Here is a 25,264-nt window from a genome sequence, read left to right on the forward strand (position 1 = left end):
ACGTGTTTTTTTGGTCGCGCATGGTATCCACTCGTCAATGTAAGTGGCCCCCCCCCCCCCGGGGATAATCCAGTCGTCACATTATTGGCAACAGACAGATAAAATTCGGGAAAAATGGGCAGTAATAATATTTTCCAAATAAAAACAGAAGAAGAAATATTATTGATATGGAAATATTTGGTGACATCTAGTTATAGTTCTTTGGTTGCTTTTTATTTGGTCATCGATGATGATCGATACTTTGGTGATCGATACTTTGATACGACGACTGTGACCGTTCCGGCCGTGCGTGTTTGCATGATGTGCAACTTGTTTCTCCTAACGTAACGTTAGTGAAAGTTGGAAGTGTATCAAAGTTTTTCCGAAATTCAGAAATATTGGTTGTTATCACCTTAGGTTGTGTTGATATTGTGAGTTTTGATAATTCAAAAATTTGGTAAGTTTCTTTTCGCCCTTATTAATGTGTTGTTACAAAGATGTTGGGTCAGGGTGAGCCTCATGACCTAGGTGCTGTTGAACTATTTTGCCTGTGTTGCCAACAACACTGTTGGAGCTACATGGAGCATGCATGGAGCCACAGGTAGTAAAGTTAAGCTGTGTGGAGAATCTATGTAGCATAGCAGGGCTCTGTCTGTGCTTTTAAAACCACATGCTTACCAAGTGCACTCATATGTACTGTGCAATCACTTTTTGTGTATTGAAAGTTTGCAGTAGGCTTACCAGTACATATGACATAGCCCATAGGCCTAATTAGAAAAAAAAAAAGAGTTTTGAGAATGTGATTATTGTAACCAGCACTCGCGCTGATGTATGGTACGGTACCTAGGTCCACCACATATCGACCACCTTTTTTTAAACCGACCACATTGCGCATTACAAATGGTACGCGTGTGGGAATTAACGCAGTATCCACGGGAATGACAAGAATCGATTACAGGGGGTAAAAGAATGACCAAAAGGGAAAAAATTGGCAAAATTCATCGAAATTTCTAAAATCAGTTGATTACACCTAGGCCTAGGTCCATCATATCCATTCAAGAAATCCGATATTAGAAGACTTTAGAACAAAAAGCTGTTGCAGTCTTTGATTCACCTGCCGTAGCTCATCGCGGAAGTAGTGTGACAATCATATTATTTCATATTATTATTTCATATTATTCCTTGTATTCTTAGGATAAAATCTCGTCAAAAATTAGGGCAAATATGTCAATTTGTACAAGAAATTGCAGTCTTGTCATTTTGAGATTGAAGAGGCAATACTGCCCATGTCTGCATTCTTATTCACTTTGCACACACTTTGTAGATTTTTGTTGAGGAAGATTGCATTTCAGGCTTGTGTATAAAGTGTCTGAAATTTAACATTTCTTTAATATTTTTACTCGGATTTCAATGAATATCTATCTCGTATTTGAAGATGGAATGTTTTGAGTTCATTGCAAGTTTTGTTTGAGTAAAATCGCCCAGATACGCATATATGCACACACATGGGCACTGGACTGCAGAGACACGGGGCATTTTGCCATATATGTTGCAAGGCGCTCTATAAGTGTAATAAAATTAATTGTTATTGTAAAAAGCAAGTCAATACACTAGAGGGCCACACAAAAATGTGCTCAAAATTAAAGATCTGAGCAATCTGGTGAATAAAAAAACTATACAACAGCCATGAGGTCAAAAGGTTATAGGCTAAGTGATTAATAGTAATTTATTTTCTGATACTTTTTCTTATTTCTGTGATAAATTGAGATCAGGTTATGGTAGGCCTATAGGCTACAAACAAAAAAGGTTGGAGTGTTTTGGATTGCAAGCCAGTCATCTGGTAAATTAGGGGTCATACATTTTTGTAACAAAAAAAATATCCCACTCATGAATTATGTGACTTTTATTATTATCTTGGCTAACAGGTTTTTTATTCACAAGAGTATTCAAATCTTTAATTCTGAGCAGATTCTTGCAACGCCCTCTGAGGAATCATAAATACCAAGTCAAAATCCTAGAGAGCCTCACAGAAATATCCACAAAATTAAAGATCTCAGCACTGTGGTGAATAAAAAACAACATAGGCCTAATAGACAAGATACTAATGGAAGATAGATCATTCATTACTTATTATTATTTTTTTATCTTTTGGTTACAGGAATCATATTTTTAAGATTTATTTTTTTTAGAATTGTTTATGAGCTGTCTAATTTTTGTACAGACAGGGTGGTAAAGCAGCACAAGCATTGTACGAGTGCTTGCATTCTGCAATGGTTAAATAGTTTACTGCACCTGTAGTGCTTATGAATTACCCTGCATGCCTGTATCTGTCTTATGCGGCATGTTTGTAGAGAATATATGCAGCACACCATACGTCCAATGCACAAGGTTGTGATACAAGCTTGTGCTGTTTGACTCTGTGTACAAAAAGAAGGCAGCACATAACCAATACGAAAAAAAATTCTTTAAAATAGTATTATTGTAATAAATAAAAGAGAAAAATAATCACAAATGATCTGTCTTTCATTTGTATTTTGGCTGTTGTGTTGTTTTTTATTCACCAGATTGCTGACATCTTTTAATTTTGAGCATATTTTTTGTGAGGCCCAGTAGTGTATTTACTTGGATTTTACAATTCGATATTGTAGAGGGCCTTGGAAGAATGTGGTCAGAATTCAAGATTCGAGTGTTCCTGTGACTAAAAAAGAAGCTGACAGCCAAGATAATAATAAAAAACACAAACAAGATTTTTTGGTTACAAGAATTACATTTTTAAGATTCTATTTTTACTATGTTGTGTACTGGTAAGTTTCAGTACATAAAAGGTGGTTACACGGTGCGAAAGGTAGAGATAAGTGTAGAGAATCCATTCTTGATCTGTATGTGTACAGCATATTTCTTGTGGAAAAAATTTGAAGGTTGTATACCATTGGCACACGTTTTTTGTGACAAATGTTCTGCACACATTCAAATTGAGAGTAGCATGCAAGATTAGGGTTTCTTTGTGAATAAATATTTTGGTTACTGGTCAGTGTCCAATTTTTTTTTCTTTTTTCTTTCTATATAGACAGGTAGTACCTTTGAAGTGAAAGGCAGTGATATTGGCCAAGTGCATTGAGCCGTAAGTATAAAATTTTGGGTGTTAGTTATTTGTTAAGTGTATATGAATGGTATAGAGCATTGATTCGCAAAGCGACATTGATTCTTTGTGGACCCTTTTTAAAAATCAAATAAATAGTATGTACTAATTAGTATTCTTTTTCATTATTCAGTCATTTTAATATTAATACACAATGTAATAGACAAACTGTTGTTTTATTAACCACTTGAGAAATAAATTTTTGCTTTTAGTGTTAAGAATGATCATGTTGATCAACATCATTATATTTAATGCATTGTAAGAATTTTTGCATGACTGATTAAAAAGTATGTTGAAGAAAAAATGTTTTTTGGCATATATTTTGATATGTACTATTAATTGATTTCATAGTAATCCGATTGGAAATTTATAATTTCCATTAAAGATCATCAAATTTTAAAATGTTGTGAATGTACTCTGTACATATAATTTTATAAGGATTGATGGGGGACTGATGATTTTTTTTTCAATTTGATAAAATGAAGAGAAATCTGAAAATGCAGAGAAATTATCTACAATGTACTTAATTGTGTGACGGCAGAAACGTAAATTTAATTCTAAGTAGTTAAGATTAAGAATCTTTCTAGTTGGAATAAATGTGAAGTGTAATTGCTTGATTTTTCTGGTTTTCTCCTTTTTTCCCCAGGTTACTAACTGATTTCCAGAAATTTGCAGTTGCAGATCGTAAGCAGGTAATTTCATCAGGTTAAACGAGTACTTTAGGGTAAAAATAATATGATTTAATTTGAAGGAATAAAATTGAGATGAGAAAAATCATGAAAATCGGATGAAAAATGATAATGTTATCATGGGGTACTCTAGGGGAAAAATAATATGATTTCATAAGTGGGTTAAAATCGAGATGAGAAAAATCATTAAAATCAGATGATTAATGATGATTTAAAGCTTTGATTTGTTTGGTTAAACAGTTATATGCTTATTTTTATAGATATGCAGTGAGCAAATTTGTGATAATGTCACATGTCCATTTGTTCTATTATTTGTAGGCACAAGAGATTTAATATCACATCCATTTGTAACTGTTCATCATGTCCTATAAACTGAGTTTTAATTTTAATTGCGTACTATTTTTTTCTTTTGTATCGTATTTGTGTTGTTTCTGTTATTTGTTAAATCAATATCATCTTCACTCATATCATACCATTTCATCTCCATTCTCAAACCTTTACACTAAAAGGTTTTGAGAAAAAACAGTCATTGAGAACTCCATCTAGAATTTCAATAGAACTCCTTTCAAAGCAACTGAACTAGAAAGAACTAAAAGAACGAACCAAAAAGAACAAGAACCAACAAGAACACGAACCTAAGAACTGAAAAGAACTGAACCATTTGAACAAAGTCTATCAGTTAGCAGCTCATGACAATAACTTTAGCAATTTGAGGCTAGGGTGAGTCCAGAAGAGTTGTGACAGATAGCAAGACAGTGAGACCCTGAGATTAGCTTGAGACCTTGAGATTAACTTGAGACCCTAAAATAAGCTTGAGACAATTGAGAACATCAGATTTGAAAAGAACCTAATTGAAAAGAACAAGAACCAACAAGAACACGAACCTAAGAACTGAAAAGAACTGAACCATTTGAACAAAGTCTATCAGTTAGCAGCTCATGACAATAACTTTAGCAATTTGAGGCTAGGGTGAGTCCAGAAGAGTTGTGACAGATAGCAAGACAGTGAGACCTTGAGATTAGCTTGAGACCTTGAGATTTGCTTGAGACCCTGAGATTAGCTTGAGACCTTGAGATTAACTTGAGACCCTAAAATAAGCTTGAGACAATTGAGAACATCAGATTTGAAAAGAACCTAATTGAAAAGACTGAACCATTTGAACAAAGTATATATTTAGGTGTTTGTAAGAAATTGATTTGATTGACTGAAGCATTTGCTGGAATTAGATTTCATCTCCATTCTCAAACCTTTACACTAAAAGGTTTTGAGAAAAAACAGTCATTGAGAACTCCATCTAGAATTTCAATAGAACTCCTTTCAAAGCAACTGAACTAGAAAGAATTTTAAAATAAGAAAAACGAATGAACTAAAAGAACGAACCAAAAAGAACAAGAACCAACAAGAACACGAACCTAAGAACTGAAAAGAACTGAACCATTTGAACAAAGTCTATCAGTTAGCAGCTCATGACAATAACTTTAGCAATTTGAGGCTAGGGTGAGTCCAGAAGAGTTGTGACAGATAGCAAGACAGTGAGACCTTGAGATTAGCTTGAGACCTTGAGATTTGCTTGAGACCCTGAGATTAGCTTGAGACCTTGAGATTAACTTGAGACCCTAAAATAAGCTTGAGACAATTGAGAACATCAGATTTGAAAAGAACCTAATTGAAAAGAATTGAACTATTTGAACAAAGTCTATCAGTTAGCAGTTCATGACAATAACTTTAGCAATTTGAGGCTAGGGTGAGTCAAGAAGAGTTGTGACAGATAGCAAGACAGTGAGACCTTGAGATTAGCTTGAGACCTTGAGATTAGCTTGAGACCTTGAGATTTGCTTGAGACCCTGAGATTAGCTTGAGACCTTGAGATTAACTTGAGACCCTAAAATAAGGTTGAGACAATTGAGAACATCAGATTTGAAAAGAACCTAATTGAAAAGAACTGAACTATTTGAACAAAGTTTATCAGTTAGCAGCTCATGACAATAACTATAGCAATTTGAGGCTAGGGTGAGTCCAGAAGAGTTGTGACAGATAGCAAGACAGTGAGACCTTGAGATTAGCTTCAGACCTTGAGATTAGCTTGAGACCTTGAGATTAGCTTCAGACCTTGAGATTAACTTGAGACCCTAAAATAAGCTTTAGACAATTGAGAACATCAGATTTGAATAGAACTTAATTGAAAAGACTGAACCATTTGAACAAAGTATATATTTAGGTGTTTGTAAGAAATTGATTTGATTGACTGAAGCATTTGCTGGAATTAGATTTGACAGAGAATAAGTGTTTGATTGGTTGATTGAAAATTGTGTAGAAAAGGACCAGTTTGATTAGAAAAAGAATATCAGTGAGCTTCACTGATCACATACAGAGAAAATTTGATCCAGACACATATCGTGTCATAGATATAAGTGAGCTTGGTTCAAAACAAATTGAGAGGTTTCTGTTATACAAGAGAGAGAGAGAGATAGTTGAAAATATAAGTTAATTAGATTGAAAATAGAGTATCAAAGAAATTAAATCAATATATATCAAGTTTTGTAAAGTCCTATTTTGGTCAAGAAAAGAAAGAAAATATTGTATGAGGATATTGGAAATTTGAAAAGAAGTGATAAGAGCAAGCATTTGGAAGACAAGCAGGGTACTTTATTGTCGACAGTAATTTTTATTTTATAAAAGAAGTGAGTCTATAAAAGTACCCAAAAAATTGTGAAACTTTGAAATAAGAGAATACGATTTAGAAATACAAGTGGGCTTGAGTAATTGCAAAGAGGTTGATTATTAAGAGTAATAATTAAAAAAAAACGAGATTAATAGATTACAAAACTGGTGAGAAACATTTAAGTAAAAGACGGAGAGAGAGAAAATTAAACAAACAGGCTTGAGTAGATTACAAACAATATTAGGATATTGATATTACACACTTCAACTTGAGAAATATAAGCGTGTGTTTGAAAGGTGGAAGCAGCTTCCCATATTTACAGTTGTAGGAATACAAGAGCGTGATTGATTAAGAGGATAACATTTGTGTGAGGATAGTGAAAATTTGTAATTAAGAGTGAGCAATTAGAATAGTAGAATATTTGATTGTTGAAATATTTGTATAAAGCAGTGACCTTGATAATTGAGAAAAAGTGAGGAAAATTGAGGTTAAAGAACAGGGTTGAGAAATACAAGTGCACTTGCATACCTGGAAATAGGATATTTGATAACAGAAGTTAGCTTGATAAATTATCAAAAAGATTGATTTTTGGAAAATTGAAGTATAAGAACAAGGTTGAAAAGTCCTCTCAAATTGTTGAAAAGAGGATTGTTGCTGACAGAATTGTTGAAAAAAAGTACTCAAATATTAAAGAAAGGAAATTCTGAAGGAGAACCAGGCACAAAATATAAGTGGATCTCAATAGTTGCAATTAATAGTTTTCATTATATAGTAATAGGCCAAGTATAGAAGAAATCTTGGGAATATATTCAGTGTTTGTTAAAAGCAAGTGACTTGGAGATACTAAATTTGATTTAATAAATCATTGTGAGTGTTACAAAGTGTTCGAAATTTTGGATAGAGAGTTTGAGAATCTTGCAAATATAATACTGCTTTACGTAGAACAGATTAAAAGGAAATTGTCTCAGGGTACTCAGAGTTCTTGGTAAGAAAATTTAGAGTTGTGAGAGGAAATCTTAATACAGATTTTGGAGTACACAGTTGAAAGATCCTCCAAATACAAGTGTGTTTTATTGATAAAATAAATATAAAAAGGGAATTGCAGACTAATTTGAGGGGAATAATATTACAAAATAGTGCAAAGTGTTGTACGTGAAATTGTTAAAATTATTGTTAAGATATTTGCTATAATAAAACATCAAGGGACTTTTTAAAAATACAATTAGTTATTGTGTAAATTCGTATTTTACAGTTTTTTATGGTCTGTTGAAATAAAGAAATTGAAAATGGCTGCCACTCAATTCAGCTCTATTGTTCATGAAATTCTAAGCATGCTTTCCAGTTACACATCGATGATCAACTTAGATATTGGTAAATGCTATCATTGCATGGATGAGATCAATGAAAGTGACACCTATGTAACGTGCGAATCTTGTACCAACCATTTCCATGTCATTTGTGAGGGATACTTGAACAATGACAAATTTGCCGACCAGACATTGATTTGGATTTGCTTGTGTTGTGGTCATAGCAACATTGGAGATCGCATATTTGACAGAGTATGTATTCCATCTCATTATAACAGATATGAGCCTCTCTTGGCAGCAGATGATGATGATGGTGATGAGGATGATAATGATGATCAGAACATTGAAACCTTCAAACAGAGAAGACGAGTAAAGGGAGCAAAGAAGAGGTATGTTAAAGTTAAAAACAGCACAGTGCTTTCAGAGAAATGTAGCAGATATGAAAATGGTGTAACAGACAATCTGTCTCAAAACTTGCTCAGTGAAGAATTTGACAATAGCTGGGTGAAAGTAAAATGCAAGAGAGCAAAACTAATGGCAAGAAAAAGGGAAGAAAGGTTGCAATCAAATTCAGAACAAGGAAATGATCAGGGCAAAAGGCAGGAAAGATCAGTCAATGGTGTATTGTTGGAACCAGGTGTAACGTACATTGGCACAGCATTCAAGACATTTTATGGAAGTCGTAAGAGGAAAAACACAGTACAGAAAAAAGAGAATGATGAGAACCACAAAATGAAAAATGAAGAAAAACATGTTGGTGTCCAATCCTATGCAGAAACTCTATTGAGCATTTATGCTTGCAGTGTGAAATCTCCGCTTTCCATGAAATTTTGTAATGATGCCAGTAAGGAATTTGAGAAAATGCAAAATCGATCCTATGCTAATGTAACTACTAAGTTGTCTCCATTGTCGAAACCAGATTCTGCTGAGCACTCCAACCGAAGAACGTGTAATATTCTGGGAAAGATGAAGGATTTGAGACGGTACAGAGTTCATGCAGGAGGCAAACAAAGGAACAAGAAAGGTCAGTTTATCAAAGTGAAAAAAAGGGTAGATGATGTCGATTGCACTTTTTCAAAATCGTCAAAGAAGGAAGTAAAAGAGTTGAACACAGATATGATCCACAATGAAGTGACAAATTCTTCAGAGAAAGAAAAAGTTTCTAATCAATCAAACAATTCTGATAAATCGATCACAGTAGGCAAAGATAAAGGAGAATCAAGAGGCAGTAATGACGGTCATCCTCCAAACATGCCATTAAATGAGAATGGAACAGGTGAAATTAGAAAACAAAGTATCGGTAGTGCAGAAAACATGAATGTCACCAATGGAGTAAGGCAAGTCGATTTGCAGGATGATATTGAAGAGAATGAGGAAAGCGGTAGCGACATTGACATTGATACACCTATCAAACGTAATCGTAGGAATTACATCGATTCAGATTCAGACACCAGCATTGAAACTGTTGCAGTTATACCTTGTAGTTCAATTAAAAGTGAAGAGTCATGTCAGGGTATTGGTACACAGCATGTACTTGATGAAACGTGTCACATTGAAATTGTTCCAGATGCAAGACTGAACGAAAATACAAGCAATGCAATTTTGAATACGGGAGATGAGTGTATTGATTACTCTCATGTGCAAATTTCCTTGGAATCTGATATCAAAGCAGACATTGTTGAAGAAGAAAATGAAGTTGAAATCTGTTCGAATGAATCAGGAGACGAAGTAGAGTTTGTATCAGATCTTGGAATGTGCGATAGACCAGACAAGTCTTTCAAATTTGTACCCCTCGAGATGAATGAGAAACAAGCGATTTGTAAAAAAATGAATATTAATTGTGCACAGAAGAGCTGGCATGAAAGTTTTAATAAAGACGAGAATATTGGGATTCCTTCGTGCATAAAAATTATAATTAGAGATGGCAACTGTTTCTTTCGTGCAATTTCGTATGGAATTTCCGGTACTGAACGTCATCATGCGATTCTGCGGAGACTTACCGTTAATCATTTATTAGAAACTAACGATATGTTTAGGAATACATTGAGAAGTGAGTTCAGAAGTGTCAGAGAATATGTTGTTGAAAAGAGAATATCGGAAGATGGAACTTGGGCTACGGACACGGAGATGAGTGCATTGGCCAACTTAATTGATACTGATATCTATTCTTATAATGACCAAGTACCGTGTTGGCAGTTGTACTCTGCTAAGAAACCTGGCAGCATAAATGTTATTACAACTGAGAGAGGCATTTTTCTACAATACACAGATAATAATCATTTTAATGTAGTTGAATCTGTTAAGAGTCTTGGTAGTGATTCATCAAAGACCACAAAAACAAAACAAGATGTGAGTACAGCAGTAGATACACGAGTCAAACCAGTTGCACAGGGAAGATTCAATCAAGGTCATGAAAGATTTGGTTGTTCATCTGGAAAGCAATGTGTTGCTAATTCATTATCAGCTCTGTTGTACAGCAAAGTGAAAAATGCGGCTGATTGGAATAATGATGATTTGGATAGGATTTTGATCAACGGGGATGAATTGTATCGTAACATAAGGCAGTTTGTTTCACGCCAAGACGAATATTTATTGATTTCTGATCTACCAAAACTCTTGGAAGCCTATGATGAATTGTTCGAGATTGAATATCGTGAATCGATTCCTGGTTTGCTAGAAGGAGATGAATCAACTTTGGTGGACTCAATTTCATTGCCACTGAAACAAGCACTAGAGCAAGAGTTATGCAGTGATGTCAATGCTAGCTTTGTAACATTTTCTGGGAACACTTTTGTTGTCATATCTGCATTTGAATCTTTTTTTGTATTTGATTCTCATTCAAGAAACTCAAGAGGCTTACTCATAGAGGATGGCTTTAGTGTAGTACTAGAAAGTCCAAGCTGGCAAGGTGTTCACAAGCATTGTATGAGGTTGGCAAGGACTTTGGGTTGCTCTGAATATACGCAATATGAAATCACAGGTGTTATTGCAAGAACAATTTCCGGCAAGAATGAGACATTGAATGGTCGCTTTCAGTTACCTGGCATTTCATTGCCCCAAGATCCATTACTGAGTGACAATGCAATACACGTAGAAAATGATATCTGTGATAATGTTGGAACAATAGAACAAAGTGTTTTTTCTGACAAATTAATTGATGAAGACGAGTTATTAAGTCCAGTTGATGAAGTGGATAACATAATCTTTTGTGATGAAAGCAATATGATAAAAGAAGCTTCAGAATCGACAACATGGACTATGAAAAGCTCCCCTGCAGACAAAGACATTAGTATGGAAAGTACTGATGCTAATGATTTTAATCGGTGTGCCAATGAGCCACAGAATTTAGAAAAAAATGGAAGTTGTAATCTGACAAGAAAACGAAAACTGGATACTTTGGAGCAAGAAATAGAAGCTAACATAGATGTTTGCCAAGTAACAAAGAAATTTAGATCGCAGGACATAAACAGAGACAGTTCTGTCCTTAAAGATGGAAATTCTAAGAGAACGGAAAATATCAATGAAAGAAATATTACTGACATGAAAAGTGATAGAAGCAGTACGAAAATGCAGAAAAGACGTAAAAGAAGTTGTACACAAAGAATGAAATACAAAAAGGAGTTTATGAGAAAAATTCGTGGTAGGGTATATGAAAACAAAGTAGAGGCTTGTGTCAAAGATGCAAATACACCTAAGAAAGGAAAAAAAGAGAGCAAAAAATCAAGATATCATGAAGATATTATCTGGAGAATGGAAAAAATTAACATGGTCAAAGGAAACTACAAATACACATCTGATTCTGATTTTAAGGTAAAACAATGTGCTACCATGAAAAATCTGTATCAATCTAATTTGAAATATAAAACACGTCGACTTAATGCAAATAAAACAAGATATATGACAGATAAAGACTTCCAACAAAAAGTGAAAGAGACTATGAAAACCAGATATCAGAATGAAGAAAATTACAAGCAGAAAAAGAAAAATACCATGAGACACATGATTAAAGAAAAGTATGCAAAAGATTTGAAGTTCAGATATAAACAAAAGAATATCATGAGACACATGCTTAAAGAAAAGTATGCAAAAGATGAGCAGTTCAGACAAAAACAAAAGAATACCATGAAACACATGCTTAAAGAAAAGTATGCAAAAGATGCGCAGTTCAGACAAAATAAAAGGAATACCATGAAATTCATGTCTTTAAGGAGATATAAAAATAGACAATATAGACAAAGGAAATTGGCAATGTCAAAAGAGAAATATAGAAAAATCAAAAAGTTTAGAGAAAGTGTAATAAAACGAAATACTAAAAGAACTATTGCTAAAAAGGAAAAATTGTGTAAATTTAACAATGTAATCAAAGAATTTAGAGAAATTGTATCTCATGGTCCAGAATATGTATGTGCTGTATGCTTTAAACTTCTTTTTGAAAATCAAGTCAAGAAATGTGTAATTGATGATTATAAGTTTCAGATCTGTATTAGTACAAAGTATTTGCATGTTTGTAATTCAGAATGTAGAGGAGATTGTCCAGTAAAAACCTCAGCTAGATCATCTTTATGGATATGCTTTACTTGCCATAGAAAGTTGAAATCTGACAGAGTACCTGCAGAAGCAAACCTAAATAACTTGCAATTACATGAAATTCCAAAAGAACTTGCGAACTTAAACACATTGGAACAGCATTTAATAGCACTAAATATTCCCTTCATGAAATTGATGGCATTGCCTAAAGGTGGTCAAAACGGAGTTCATGGTCCAGTCGTGTGTGTCCCTTCAAATTCTTATGAAACTGCAGATATTTTACCAAGAGCACAATCAGAAGATCAATTGATTCGTGTTAAACTGAAAAGAAAATTGTCTTACAAAGGTCATTACGAGTATAAATTTGTAAATAAAGAAAAACTGCTTTGTGCTTTGCATTATCTAAAACTAAATAACAAATATTATTCAAATATCACTGTGAATGAGGGATGGAAAAATTCAATGGAACAAAATGAAAATGATGATGAAACTGAAGAAGAACAGGAAAGCGAAATGAGTGCTCAGACTCAATTAAGAAATTATTGGAAAAATTATTGGAAAAAATGGAATGAAGATATTGACAGTATTTTGTCTAAGGACAAGAAAAATGATGAAAACTTCAGACAGAGTGCCAACGTGCCAAATACAAAATCAAACAAAAATGACATCAATGATGAAAAAAAAGACATCACTGACGAGGAAGACCGTTTCCATGGTTTGCATCTAGATTCATGTCTTCAACCAGTTGATATTGGACAGGAAATTCTTGATCAATATTTTGATGAAATAATATGCTGTGCCCCTTGTGAAGGAAAAAATCCTGTATCCGTTCTGCAAGATGAAACTAATGAAGCTAAATGTTTTCCTATATTGTTTCCCAAAGGTCAGCCGACGTACCATGATAGAAGGGAAGAGAGGATAACATTAGGACGTTATCTGCTGAACCGATTGATGCATGTTGACAACAGGTTTGCTCAAAATACAGATTTTATTTTTTATGCTCAGTATATCTATGAAATTCAACAAGTTTTGTCACAAGTGTCTATTGCATTGAGACAAAGTTGCAACAAAAAAGATGATTCCTCACCAATTACTGCCTCAGATTTGAGATGTCCTGAAAAAATTAAAAATGTTTTAAAATCAGACAAAGGATATAAATTTCTTAAGCAGATTCGAGGGACACCTCCTTACTGGCAGAAAACACAAAAAGATATTCTAGCAATGGTTCGACAGCTTGGAAAACCAACCTGGTTTGCTTCATTTTCTTGTGCTGATATGAGATGGCCAGAGATTATGAACACATTACTAAAACAGCAAGGAGATAGCAGAAAGTCAAGTACCTTAGATTGGGCACAAAAATGCAAGCTGATGAACTCAAATCCAGTAACATTAGCAAGGATGTTTGAGAAAAGATTTCATACTTTTCTTCATAAAGTCATTTTATCACCATCTGCTCCTATTGGGAACATCCAAGACTTTGCATACAGATATGAGTTTCAACAAAGAGGAAGTCCACATTGCCATATTTTGTTCTGGGTTGACGCCCCACAATTAGGAAAAGACAAAGATGAAGATGTTGTACAATTTATAGATAAGTATATTTCTTGTGTGACGCCTGATAAGGAAGACGATCCAGAATTGCATGAAATTGTTTGTTCTGTACAGCAACACAGTAAAACGCATTCTAAATCGTGCAGAAAAAAAGGAACGACTTGTAGATTTAATTTCCCGAGACCACCTTCAGAAGAGACGTTTATCATTAAAGTTAAAGATAGAAAAACAAACAAAAAGAAAAAGGGTGAAAATGGAGAAGATGATAGAAAAACAAACAAAAAGAAAAAGGGTGAAAATAATGAAGATGCTGAGAAAAAGGCTACAGAAAATGCAAAAGAATTGTTGAATTCTGTTAAAAATGCCTTGTCGGATGGAACTGAATATAATAGTACTAAAGAACTTTTTGATAAACTTGAAATTACACAAAGCCAGTTTGAAGAGGCACATCACGAGATTGCATCACAGGAAAGTGTGGTAATCAGAAGAAAGCCTGGCGATGTATGGATAAATCAGTATAACCCTAACTTATTGAGGTGTTGGAATGCTAACATGGACTTACAATATGTGACAAATGCCTATGCCTGTGTTATTTACATTGTGTCCTACATGTCAAAGGCAGAAAGAGAAATGGGAATGCTTTTAGAGCAAACAGTTTCTGAGATGAAAGATGGAAATAAAGATGCTAAAGAAAGTATGAAATCAGTCGGGCAAGTGTACATGCACAACCGCGAAGTATCGGCTCAAGAAAGTGTATTCCGTGTTTGCAGTCTAAGACTGAAAGAATGTTCTAGGAAAGTTGAATTTATATCTGTTGGTCCTGATCCCATAAGAATGAGTTTACCGTTAAATGTCATAAGAAACAGACCTGATTGTGATGATGATGAAGAAAATATTTGGTTTCCTAGCAAAATTGAGAGATACAAAGCTCGACCTAAAGATGCAATGTTCAAAAAGATGTGTCTTGCAACTTTTTGTTCTCAATATAGGATATTGACCGCTTGCCATATGAAAAGCAAAGTGCACAAAAACATCTTTAAACTCAGAAATAATTTGGGATACATTCAAAGACGAACTCGTTCCAAAGATGCAGTCGTAAGATATCCACGATTCTCGTCCACCAGATCACCTGAAACGTATTTCATGAGTATATTGCAACTTTTTTTGCCACATTATATCGATGAGCAGTTGAAGCCTCCTGGGTTCAAAAGTTATGAAGAGTTCTATGAGACAGGTTGTGTAAAATTATCTGGAAATGACTTGCAAAGGGTTAGCTCAGTTATCAGTAATAACATGAAAAAATTTGAAATCAAAGCAGATTCTATCGAACTGGCACAAGAGCATTTAGATCGTTTTGGTGTACCAGAAGATGCATGGGGCCTATTATGTCCTGAAAGTGAAGTACAGAGACTTGAACATCCAAACGTGTATGTTGATGCCGAAGACCAGGATGAAGAACTTGCTATGCCTGATCTAAAAGAATCCAAAAATAAAGAAAACTTTGCAGTGGAAATTAGGACTCATAAAATTTCAAAAGAAGATAGGCATTGTATCATTAGGTCAATGAATGAGAAGCAGAAAATTGTGTTTTATAAGATACGGCAGTGGTGTCTCGATAAAATAAATGGAAAACAAGTTGAACCCTTTCATGTATTTATCACAGGTGGAGCTGGCACTGGAAAAAGCCATTTAGTCAAATGCATATACTATGAATCAACACGTATATTAGCCAGAATGATGCATAATCCTGATGATGTCTCAGTGTTGAAAATGGCTCCCACTGGAGTAGCAGCTTATAATATAGATGGTCATACTATTCACAGTATTTTGTCTATTCCACCTAATGCACAGATGCCTTACCAGCCATTAAGTGAAGAAAAAATAAGCATTCTTCGCAACAAGCTAATTCAGTTGCAAATTCTAATCATTGATGAAGTGTCCATGGTAAATCAAAAATTGATGTTTTATGTCCACAGTCGTCTACGGCAAATAAAACAATCACGAGATCAGACTGCTTTTGCTGGTGTTTCCGTTATTGCTGTTGGAGATATGTATCAATTACCTCCTGTCTTTGGAAGCCCTTTATATAAAGATACACTTGAAGGAGTGTTATGGAATGACAATTTTAAAAAAGTAGAACTTCAAGAAATTATGAGACAAAAAGACGATGCAAAATTTGCTCTTTTACTGAACAGATTAAGAGTAAAAAAACGAGATGATATTCTTTCTGATGAAGACCTGGCAGTGCTAAAATCCTGTGAAACTGGTGAAGAAAATGAAGACGCTCTTCATATTTATTCATGTAATAAGGAAGTAGATGAATGGAACAGGAAATTGTTGCATAAGAAATGTTCCAATGTGATATGCTTGAAAGCCGAAGACACAGAAAGAGACTCGAAGAAGGGAAGTACAGTTCGCGAAAAACCTGTCACACGTTGTAGAAGCCAATTACCCAGTTATTTATGGATTGCCATCGATGCAAGAGTCATGTTGGTCAAGAACATTGATGTTAGCAAAGGCCTTACAAATGGATGCTTTGGAAATGTTTGTGAAATAATTATGGACCAAACAAATTCTAAATATGTTTGCATCAGAGTAAAATTTGACAAGGAAAATGTTGGTATACATTCCATTGAAAAATGTAACGAATTTCTGGGTAAGAAGTATTCAAGGAGACAGTTTCCATTGAAACTTGCTTATGCATGTACAATACATAAAGTACAAGGTTTGACCTTAGACAAAGCTGTGGTATCATTGAAAAGGACATTTGAGTCTGGTCAAGCATATGTTGGGCTTAGTCGTGTTTCTTCATTATCTGGCCTTACTATAGAAAATTTTGAATCTAAAAGCATACATTGTAATCCTGAAATCAAAGAAAGATTGGATAACATGAAACCATTTATTGAAAATTTGGAAGCTGAAAAGAGTGAGAGCGATAAGTTCACTTTAATTTTGCACAATATACAAGGATTAAGACAACATTTTTTAGATCTTCGTTCCCAACAACAATTTATGAATGCAAACATAATTTGTTTGACTGAGACATGGATTAATGATGACAACATTTTAAATATTTTTATGGATGAACATAAATTCTACCATCAGCCACGTAGTCTTTCATACAATGAATCTGGAAATTCAGGCAAATTTAAAGACCTAGCACACGGCGGCGTTGGAATGTATGTGAAGAAAATTGACACGAGCAGATTAAACATAAATGTGGATAATTTGGAGTTTATTGCAGTTCTTATTAGTAGATCTCCTTCTCTTGTTGTTTCAGTCGTATATCGACCTCCTTCTTATGATATTAATCATTTTTGTCAAAATTTGACTGATTTGATAAATGAACTGAATAAAAGATGCACAAGATGTATTATAACAGGTGATTTTAATGAAAATTTGATGAAAGGATCATCAAAGATACATCAGTTAATGTCTATGAATGGTTACAAACAGCATGTTATGAATCCTACAACAGAGAGTGGAACATTAATAGATCATGTTTACAGTAAGGGATTAGACTCATTAGAAGCTGAAGTCATTCCTGTGTATTATAGTTATCATGAAGCAATTCAAGTAATATTTTAGTTGACATGAAATGAAATAAAAATACTCATGTACCCGTTTTCTATTGAATTTTGGAAGTGTTTACTTAAGATACATTATAGTAACATCCTAAATCAAGAAGCATTAATTTTGAGGCATGTAAAAAAAAATCATATTGAGTGTAATATGATTGTGAATGCAGTTTGTTAATGTATTAAAATATCTTGACTGTTATTTATCGTACGATACAGATGTCAAAAGGGAGGAGAATGTTTATCTGATATCTTAGAAAAGCAAGAAGGAAAGAATAAAGGGTAAGTGTAGATTTAATTTTGTATTGATCAAATAGTTACGATTGCAAAATGAAAAATTTAACATATTTTGATAAATGAAAGTCTGCATAGATTATGAATAAAGGCAATTTTCAAAAGAGCTCTGCATTTATGAATACATTAATTTAAAAAAAAGGATATTCAACCAAGTATATTTAAATCAAGTTCAAAACATTACATTTCATGTAAAGGACATTATGACAATGCCTCCACCCACCAAAGGTGCTGCCAGAGACATTATGTTTTCGGGTTGTCCGTCCGTCCGTCCCACTTTCGTTCTCGCGATAACTTAAAAACCAGTCAACTAATCAACTTCATACTCGGCTCGAGGACACCTATCTGGGTGACGATGAGCTGAGTAGTTTTTGGGTCCAAAGGTCAAAGGTCAAAGGTCATAGAATTCAATAAAATACATAAGAAATAGACCTTTCTCACAAAAAATCAAAAACCCTTTGACAGATCAATTTCAAACTTGGCTCATGTGTGCATATACAAGTGACAATGAGCTGATAAGTTTTGGGGTCTCAAGGTCAAAGGTCAAGGTCATAAAATTCAATAAAATACATAAAAAATAGACTATTCTTGTAATAACTCTAAAACCTTTTGACAGATCAACTTTAAACTTGGCTCATGTGTACATATACAATAGACGATGAGCTGATTAAATTTTTTGAATATCAAGGTCAAAGGTCAAGGTCATAAAATTCAATAAAATACATCAAAAATAGACCGATCTCATGATAACTCCAAAACCCTTTAACAGATCAACTTCAAAACTGGCTCATGTGTGCATATACAGCTGACAATGATCTGAGTAGATTTTGGGTCTCAAGGTCAAAGGTGAAGGTCATAAAATTCAATAAAATGCATAAGAAATAGATTGTTCTAATGATAACTTTTAAACCCTTTGAAGGATCAACTTCCAACTTCTTTCATGTGTGCATATACAAGTGACAGTGATCTGTTCAGATTTTTGGTCTCAAGGTCACAGGATTCAGTGAAGTTTATATGTTATCTGAGTAGATTCTGCAGTCGCAAGATCAAAGGTCTACTATTTTATACTTTATGGAAAGAGAAACTAGGATATATATTTCTCGTCTGGCAGTGGCGGAGGCGTACATTTCGACCGTGCGCAGTCAAAGATTCGTCTGGTTTCAAAATGCAATTACTACTGCAAAGATATTTTATTTTACAATACATGGTGTCATAAGAAGCATCAGTTTATTATTGCAACAGCAATTATCAAAAAGAAATGAAACAGAATTTGAATCTAGTTTGGAAGTGAAAGAAATGAAAACTTTCTACTAAGAATGTGCTTTTATTTTCAATGAATACAAAAATCTTGTAATTTATAATGACTACATGGTATACATCGACTCAGAAAAAAGGTAGTCCAAGGGGGAGGGGGTTATGGGACAAAGATATATAAGTGTATTGTGTAATAGTTCTTAATTTTCTTTACATACCATTTGCAGTTTCTGTAATACACTGTGTAATAATGTTGTTCTCTCAATGTTACTATTAAGTACAGGTACCAACAAGAACCCAAACACCAACAATGTGATAACTCCTCTTGGGGATTACTGCCTGACTTGCGGTTATTAGACCGCTTTTCATCTAATGATTTGGGACCATGTAGGAGTGTGCATAGTGTACAAAGCCATTCATTTATGCAGTTTCACTCCATTGGTTTGTATTGATGAAATTTATATCCAATCCCAATCGGTGCCATACAAGCCTGGTGTCTGTAAATGCTCCTGTGAGTAATGTGCTGACCAGGTTTATCCCTGAAATTGTTAGTGAACGGAGCAGCTGGAGGATCCCAGCCCTTGGTGATAAATGCTGGGTATTGTGGTGAATAATAATGTTTAATATCATCAAAACACTTGTCTACAAACAGGAAAAACAATTTAGAAATTTGTTTTATTGACAAGATTTGATGATGATAACTTATGAAATTTAGATAATTGAAAATGTGTCACAGATATGTAATCCCCTCTCACCCATATTTAGTGTTTGTCGTCCAGTTAATCATTTGTCGTCCAGTTTATCATTACTCTAAACAAAAGACTTTAATGAAGAACACACCTTCAAGACAAGGATTGACTAACTCCTCACTACTTGCGCACTTATTTCAAAGAAAAACGTTTATCAACCATAATCTGTCAGTCTCATTGGCTACCAGACAAATCGCCTGCCCACAAATGCTACAGGTCCTTGAAATTGTCAAAGAAAAGACCACTTAGAGGACATTGGCTCGTCTAAAATGTAACTGGACTCTGTGATGGGTCACTTTCTATAAATTTGTTTATTATCATCTGAACAATTTCAGCTTTCTTATCATTGCAGAATTTTTGTTTATTTTGATTTTCAACAGTTTTTTAAATTATAGTTCACAATCTGCTTCATACGTAAACCCCAACTGAGATGTGCAATACAAAAAGAAATCAAAAGTAAATCAATGATTCAAGACTTATAAAAGCCATGTCCACCCCAAGAACAAATGGATTTGGACGAAAAGGGAAAAATCAAACGAACATGCTTTATGCTGAAAATTTCATCAAAATTGAATGTTATGTCAGTTCAAAGTTTTTCTGTATTCAGCAAAACAGTTATATACACATCATGCTTTGTATGCAATTTAGAAAGTGATGACATCAAGTCACTATTTCTTTTGTATTTTTATTAAATAAAATATGAAATATTTCATTTTTTTCCTCCTTAGGAAACAAACCAAGTTTGATTCTATTCTCACATTCTTCATAAACCATTGATAAAACCTGTTGTGAAGAAATTAAGTGTATCTGTGTTATCATATTTTCAAAAACATGAAATTTGGTATGATTTATGTAATAAAATGCAAAAGAAGTAGTGAGTATGTGACATCATCAACTCATTGATTTGGACATGACCACGATTTGGTTATAACTGTTTTGTATAAGATAACCAATATTTTAAAATTACATTACTTTCTTATTTTCCATGCAATTTGTATTAAGTGTGTGACATAATGTTTCCTAGATTGTCCTCTTTTGGTTCAAATCAATTTTTGTTGGGGGTGGACTACTCCTTTAAGGAAAGTGTCTTAAATTGGTTACTTATGTTACATTTTTGTATTGTTTTATATTATCCATTTACTACTGTTTTATTTGTCACTGCACTTGAGTGTTTCGTGATTACCAATGTATTCAGATAATTGGAAATTCAGTTTTGCTGTTGTGATTCTTTTGTGAAATGGTGATTGAATGTAAAAAAGAAAATTTGCATCCATTTTAGATTTCAGTTCATATGTCTCCCTTTTGGAGAAACAGTTACCTGACTAGATTTCAAAGTGTGAAGATTGAAGGTCTATAGTGTTTTTTTGTTCATGGAAATAGAAAGTAAGAAATATTTTTCTGGTCGGGCAGTGGCGGAGGCATACATTTTGACCGTGCACAGTCGAGATTTATCTAGTTTTCAATGAGAATTGTGGCAACATCATTTTAATCACCAAAAAACATAGATTGTTTTGACTGAGTAAAAGTAGAAATAATGACACATTTATGAATTTTGGGAGAAAAGTTTATTTGATTTGTTTTGATCATTACAGCATTTTAAAGCCTGACAGTCATTTACATAATATTGCATAACTTGAGAACCACATATATGAATTTGATATGGAACAATGTGCAAAGCTTGTATGTAAATTGTGTTGAACCACTGTGTTGATGAGTTCTCAACATTGTCAGTTTTCACAGTTGATTTAACACCACAAAAAATTAAGCCAGTTATATTTAAAGAGATCTTCATTACGAATTGACCTGCGTGAATGGTAAAACATCCCACTATTCATAAAGGAAAGTTATTATTTTAGTTTCTCTTTATACATCAGTAACTGACATTGTCTAAAGCAAGCTAAATAATTTTTATTCCTCTGCTCATCAAAAGTGGTTGCCGGTGGCATTATGTTTTGGATTATCCGTCTGTTCGTCCATCCGTTCATCTGTCTGTTCATTCCATTTTTGTTCTCGCAGTAACTCAAAAACCATTTCACAGATCAACTTCAACTTGGACCATATATGCATTAGGTGCTCAAAATGATTTCACACATGCGTATGCATGTATGTATCGTTAGAAAAAAATTAATATTCATATTCTGTTGGTACATGATCTCATTATTTAGGGTTAACAGATCAAGGTCAAGGTCAGAAAGTTCAAGCAAGTACATAATAAATACTCTGTTCTTGCTACAACTCAAAAACAGTTTCATGGATTCACTTGAAACTTGAATCCTGTATGGAATGGCGGTGAAGAAGATCTCATCAGTTTAAAGGTCATGAGGTCAGAGGTCAAGTTCACAAAATTAAAAAAAAATAGATAAAAATACTCATTTTTACTTTTACAATTTTGTAGATGATCTTGTAACTTTGATTGTGTATGCATCTGTAATGAATTTTTGCTTTTCGCTTAATGGACTTTTTGCAAAAAATATCAAACAACAAAAATGGTCTACCTCCACCAGGCCCCCCCCCCCCTCTTCCCAGTGAATTGTTAAACTAAGCATCACTTTTCTGTTTAGATGCAGTATTTTGCAATAATACATTATATGAATGAAACTTTATGTATGTAGTCTGTGTATGTATTTAGGATCCCTATGATATTGGAATAACAATGTAAGCCCAAGCCTTGAGGGCTTTGGGTAACAGTTAAAATGCTGTGAACCTTTTATTTTGATTATTATGAATTATTTGTTGATCATTGTTATTGTATTTATATTTTCTTTTTTATGTTCAGAAATCTGTCATTATCTTTTATGGCTTTTGATTGTACAAATAAAGATAGAAAATAAAAATACTAAAGAGTATTTTCTTTTAGTGTGATGCAGTAAATTCAATTTTTCCTTAAATTTTGAAATTATTTCCTCTTATCATTGTACTTAAAGTAATAACCACACCATAAGCCTGAAAAAAAAAAAACAGTGAAAGAGATTAGGTAATAATAGCAAAGAAGGTCATGGTGGTTTAATGGTGAATGATGATTATGGTAGTGGTAATGATAATGGCGATGTTGATGATCATAATTTACAAGTCTGGTGTCTGTAAATGCTATAGCCCCTGTGAGTAATGTGCTGACCATGTTTATCCCTGAAATTGTTAGTGAACGGAGCAGCTGGAGGATACCAGCCCTTGGTGATAAATGCTGGGTATTGTAATGAATAATAATGTTTAATATCATCAAAACACTTGTCTACAAACAGGAAAAACAATTTAGAAATTTTATTTGATTAAAGACAATATGATGATGAATATGTTGATAATCATGGCAATAATGAAAAAAAAAGGGATTGTGATGATGATAACAATACATTAGATATGCTGAAACAGGAAAGTCAACCATGATCTATCATTTCTATTTTCCTCTTTTATTTGTTTCTTTTCTCTCTTTTTCAACGGACTTCATTGGTGGTTGGTAGGAGGCTTTTGCCCCAAACATTTGATAATGGCAAATATATCATAAAATGATACGGCGATGAAAATTTTCGAGAAGAAATTGATAGTGATTATGTTACGAATGAAAGTAATCAACAAATCGGAATAAACTAAGATCAATGCAGCTTGTGACCATGATAAAATAGAGAATGATGGTGATGATGGTAATGTTAAAAAACGATGAGAAAGAGAGAAAGAAAATCTTTCCTCTTTTTTTAACCTCTCTCTCTCTGTCTCTCTCGTATTGGTTTTCTTTCTTTTCTTTTTCTTTTTTATCTTCTTTTTTTTTTTTAAGCATACATGAATAGTCATTAAAAACGTCATCATAATTGATGTCATCATCATCATGATCATCAATATGTTCGTGACCATTAAATATGTACCAGAGATGAGCAATATAACAATAATGATCATGAATATCATCATTATCATCATGGTCATCAACAGCATTATCATGATCATTATCATTATCCTTTTCCTAAAAGAAAAGAGCATAGGAAATGGAAATAATCTGTGATAATGATAATCATGATTATAATAGTGAAGTATTAAATGAAGTAATAAAATTTGGTTGATGTTTGAATTGATAATAATTAAGATGATATTGGTGATGATAATGATAATGTTGATGATGATGATGATGGTGATAGTGATGATGATCATGATCATTATCATGATCCTTTTGCTAAAAAAAGTGCATAGGAAATGGAAATAATCTGTGATAATGATAATCATGATTATAATAGTGAAGTATTAAATGAAGTAATAAAATTCAGTTGATGTTTGAATTGATAATTAAGAAGATAATGGTGATGATAATGATAATGATGGTGATGATGATGATGATGATGGTGATAGTGATGATGATGATAATGATTATGATGATGATAATGATTATGATGATAATGATTATGATGATGATAATGATAATTTAGAAATTTTATTTTATTGACAACTTTGATCATGAGAACTAAATAAGCACTCTTGAAATTTAAATAATTGAACATGTGTCAAAGCTATGTAAAGCTCCCTCCCCAATTTAGTCTTTGATGTCAAGTTTATCATCACTCTAAACAAAAGACTTCCAAGAATTGAGTGACTCCTCACCACTCGTGCACTTATTTGAAAGAGAAAGGTTTATGAACCATTGCCTGTCAGTCTCATTGTCTACCACGCAAATCCCTGCCCATGAATGCTTCAGACCCTTTAATTTGTTGACTGTGAATCAGTACCTTTGTCAGAGAACAGACCACCTGGAGGACATTAGCACCCGTAAATAATGTAATTAAAGTCTGTCCTGGGTCACTTTGAATAAAGTTGTTTATTATCATCCGAACAATTTTATTGTTATCATGGCAAATCATTTGAATAATAGAAAAAATATGGAAAAAATCCAAGGATAATTAAAAAAAAAAAAAAGTGGGGAAGGTCGAGACTTAATACAATGAGGGACAAAATGATGTCAAAAATGGGAAAAATGAAGTACTTGTCCTTTAACGCACCTCTTTTACGTTTCCTTTTTCCCCGCTTTTATTGGGGGGGGGGGGCGGAGGAGTACTTTCTTTTTTTATCACTAAAGTGTAAAGGCGGTGCTCCCTTGCCTTTAATCACTTATAATGATGATCATGATAATGACAGCGATGACAATTATTTTAGACCATGTACCTGATCCTCTGTTCCCCTTTCCCCCTTTTTTTCCTTTCTTTTCCAAAAAAAATCTACTGTTGTTTTACAACTGATGGAACAACATAAAGTATGAGTTTTTCTTTAAAAAGCAACGAACAATTCCATTGTGATTAGTGGTATACCGCCATCTTGAGACGTCATCACCACTTATATCAGAAGTTAATTGCATGGGCGTTGTGACGTGCGCCTGTAATCTAAGCTACATTGAGGAAGTTATAAATTGCTGCAGATGTTCGAGGTTCGGGCCCTAGTCACGTCTATCGGACGTTGACGTTAAAGGTCGGTCTCGGGCGTAAATAATCATATCTGATTGATACACGTCTGTATAAACTTAATTACACACGCACACACATAATGATAAGCTGGAATGTTGAGATA

The 25,264-nt window shown here is 33.7% G+C and overlaps 1 protein-coding gene and 1 long non-coding RNA gene across 2 annotated transcripts; both read left to right on the plus strand.

The window, feature by feature from the left end:
* The first annotated feature begins 272 nt into the window (after positions 1-272).
* Positions 273-8,165, plus strand: LOC135159004 (uncharacterized). The gene is made up of 4 exons (XR_010297765.1): positions 273-436; positions 3,047-3,100; positions 3,765-3,810; positions 8,055-8,165. It is a non-coding gene; the product is annotated as an uncharacterized LOC135159004 (long non-coding RNA).
* A 536-nt stretch (positions 8,166-8,701) lies between these two features.
* On the plus strand, positions 8,702-22,575 carry LOC135159003 (uncharacterized). The gene is made up of 4 exons (XM_064115507.1): positions 8,702-8,800; positions 13,187-13,271; positions 17,652-17,714; positions 19,264-22,575. The coding sequence occupies exons 1-4, from the start codon at positions 8,743-8,745 to the stop codon at positions 19,430-19,432; spliced, it is 375 nt and encodes a 124-aa protein (XP_063971577.1). The 5' UTR covers positions 8,702-8,742; the 3' UTR covers positions 19,433-22,575.
* Positions 22,576-25,264: the final 2,689 nt, after the last annotated feature.

The sequence above is a fragment of the Lytechinus pictus genome, unplaced genomic scaffold (genome assembly GCF_037042905.1).
Source record: "Lytechinus pictus isolate F3 Inbred unplaced genomic scaffold, Lp3.0 scaffold_142, whole genome shotgun sequence".
Taxonomy (NCBI): Eukaryota; Metazoa; Echinodermata; class Echinoidea; order Temnopleuroida; family Toxopneustidae; genus Lytechinus; species Lytechinus pictus.

Coding starts and splice junctions, on each gene's coding strand:
- LOC135159003 (XM_064115507.1), top strand. CDS start 8,743: ATGAAGGATTTGAGACGGTACAGAGTTCATGCAGGAGGCAAACAAAGG. Junction 13,272..17,651: donor TTGATGCATGTTGACAACAG/GTTTGCTCAAAA, acceptor CGTACGATACAG/ATGTCAAAAGGGAGGAGAAT. Junction 17,715..19,263: donor CAAGAAGGAAAGAATAAAGG/GTAAGTGTAGAT, acceptor TATTAAGTACAG/GTACCAACAAGAACCCAAAC.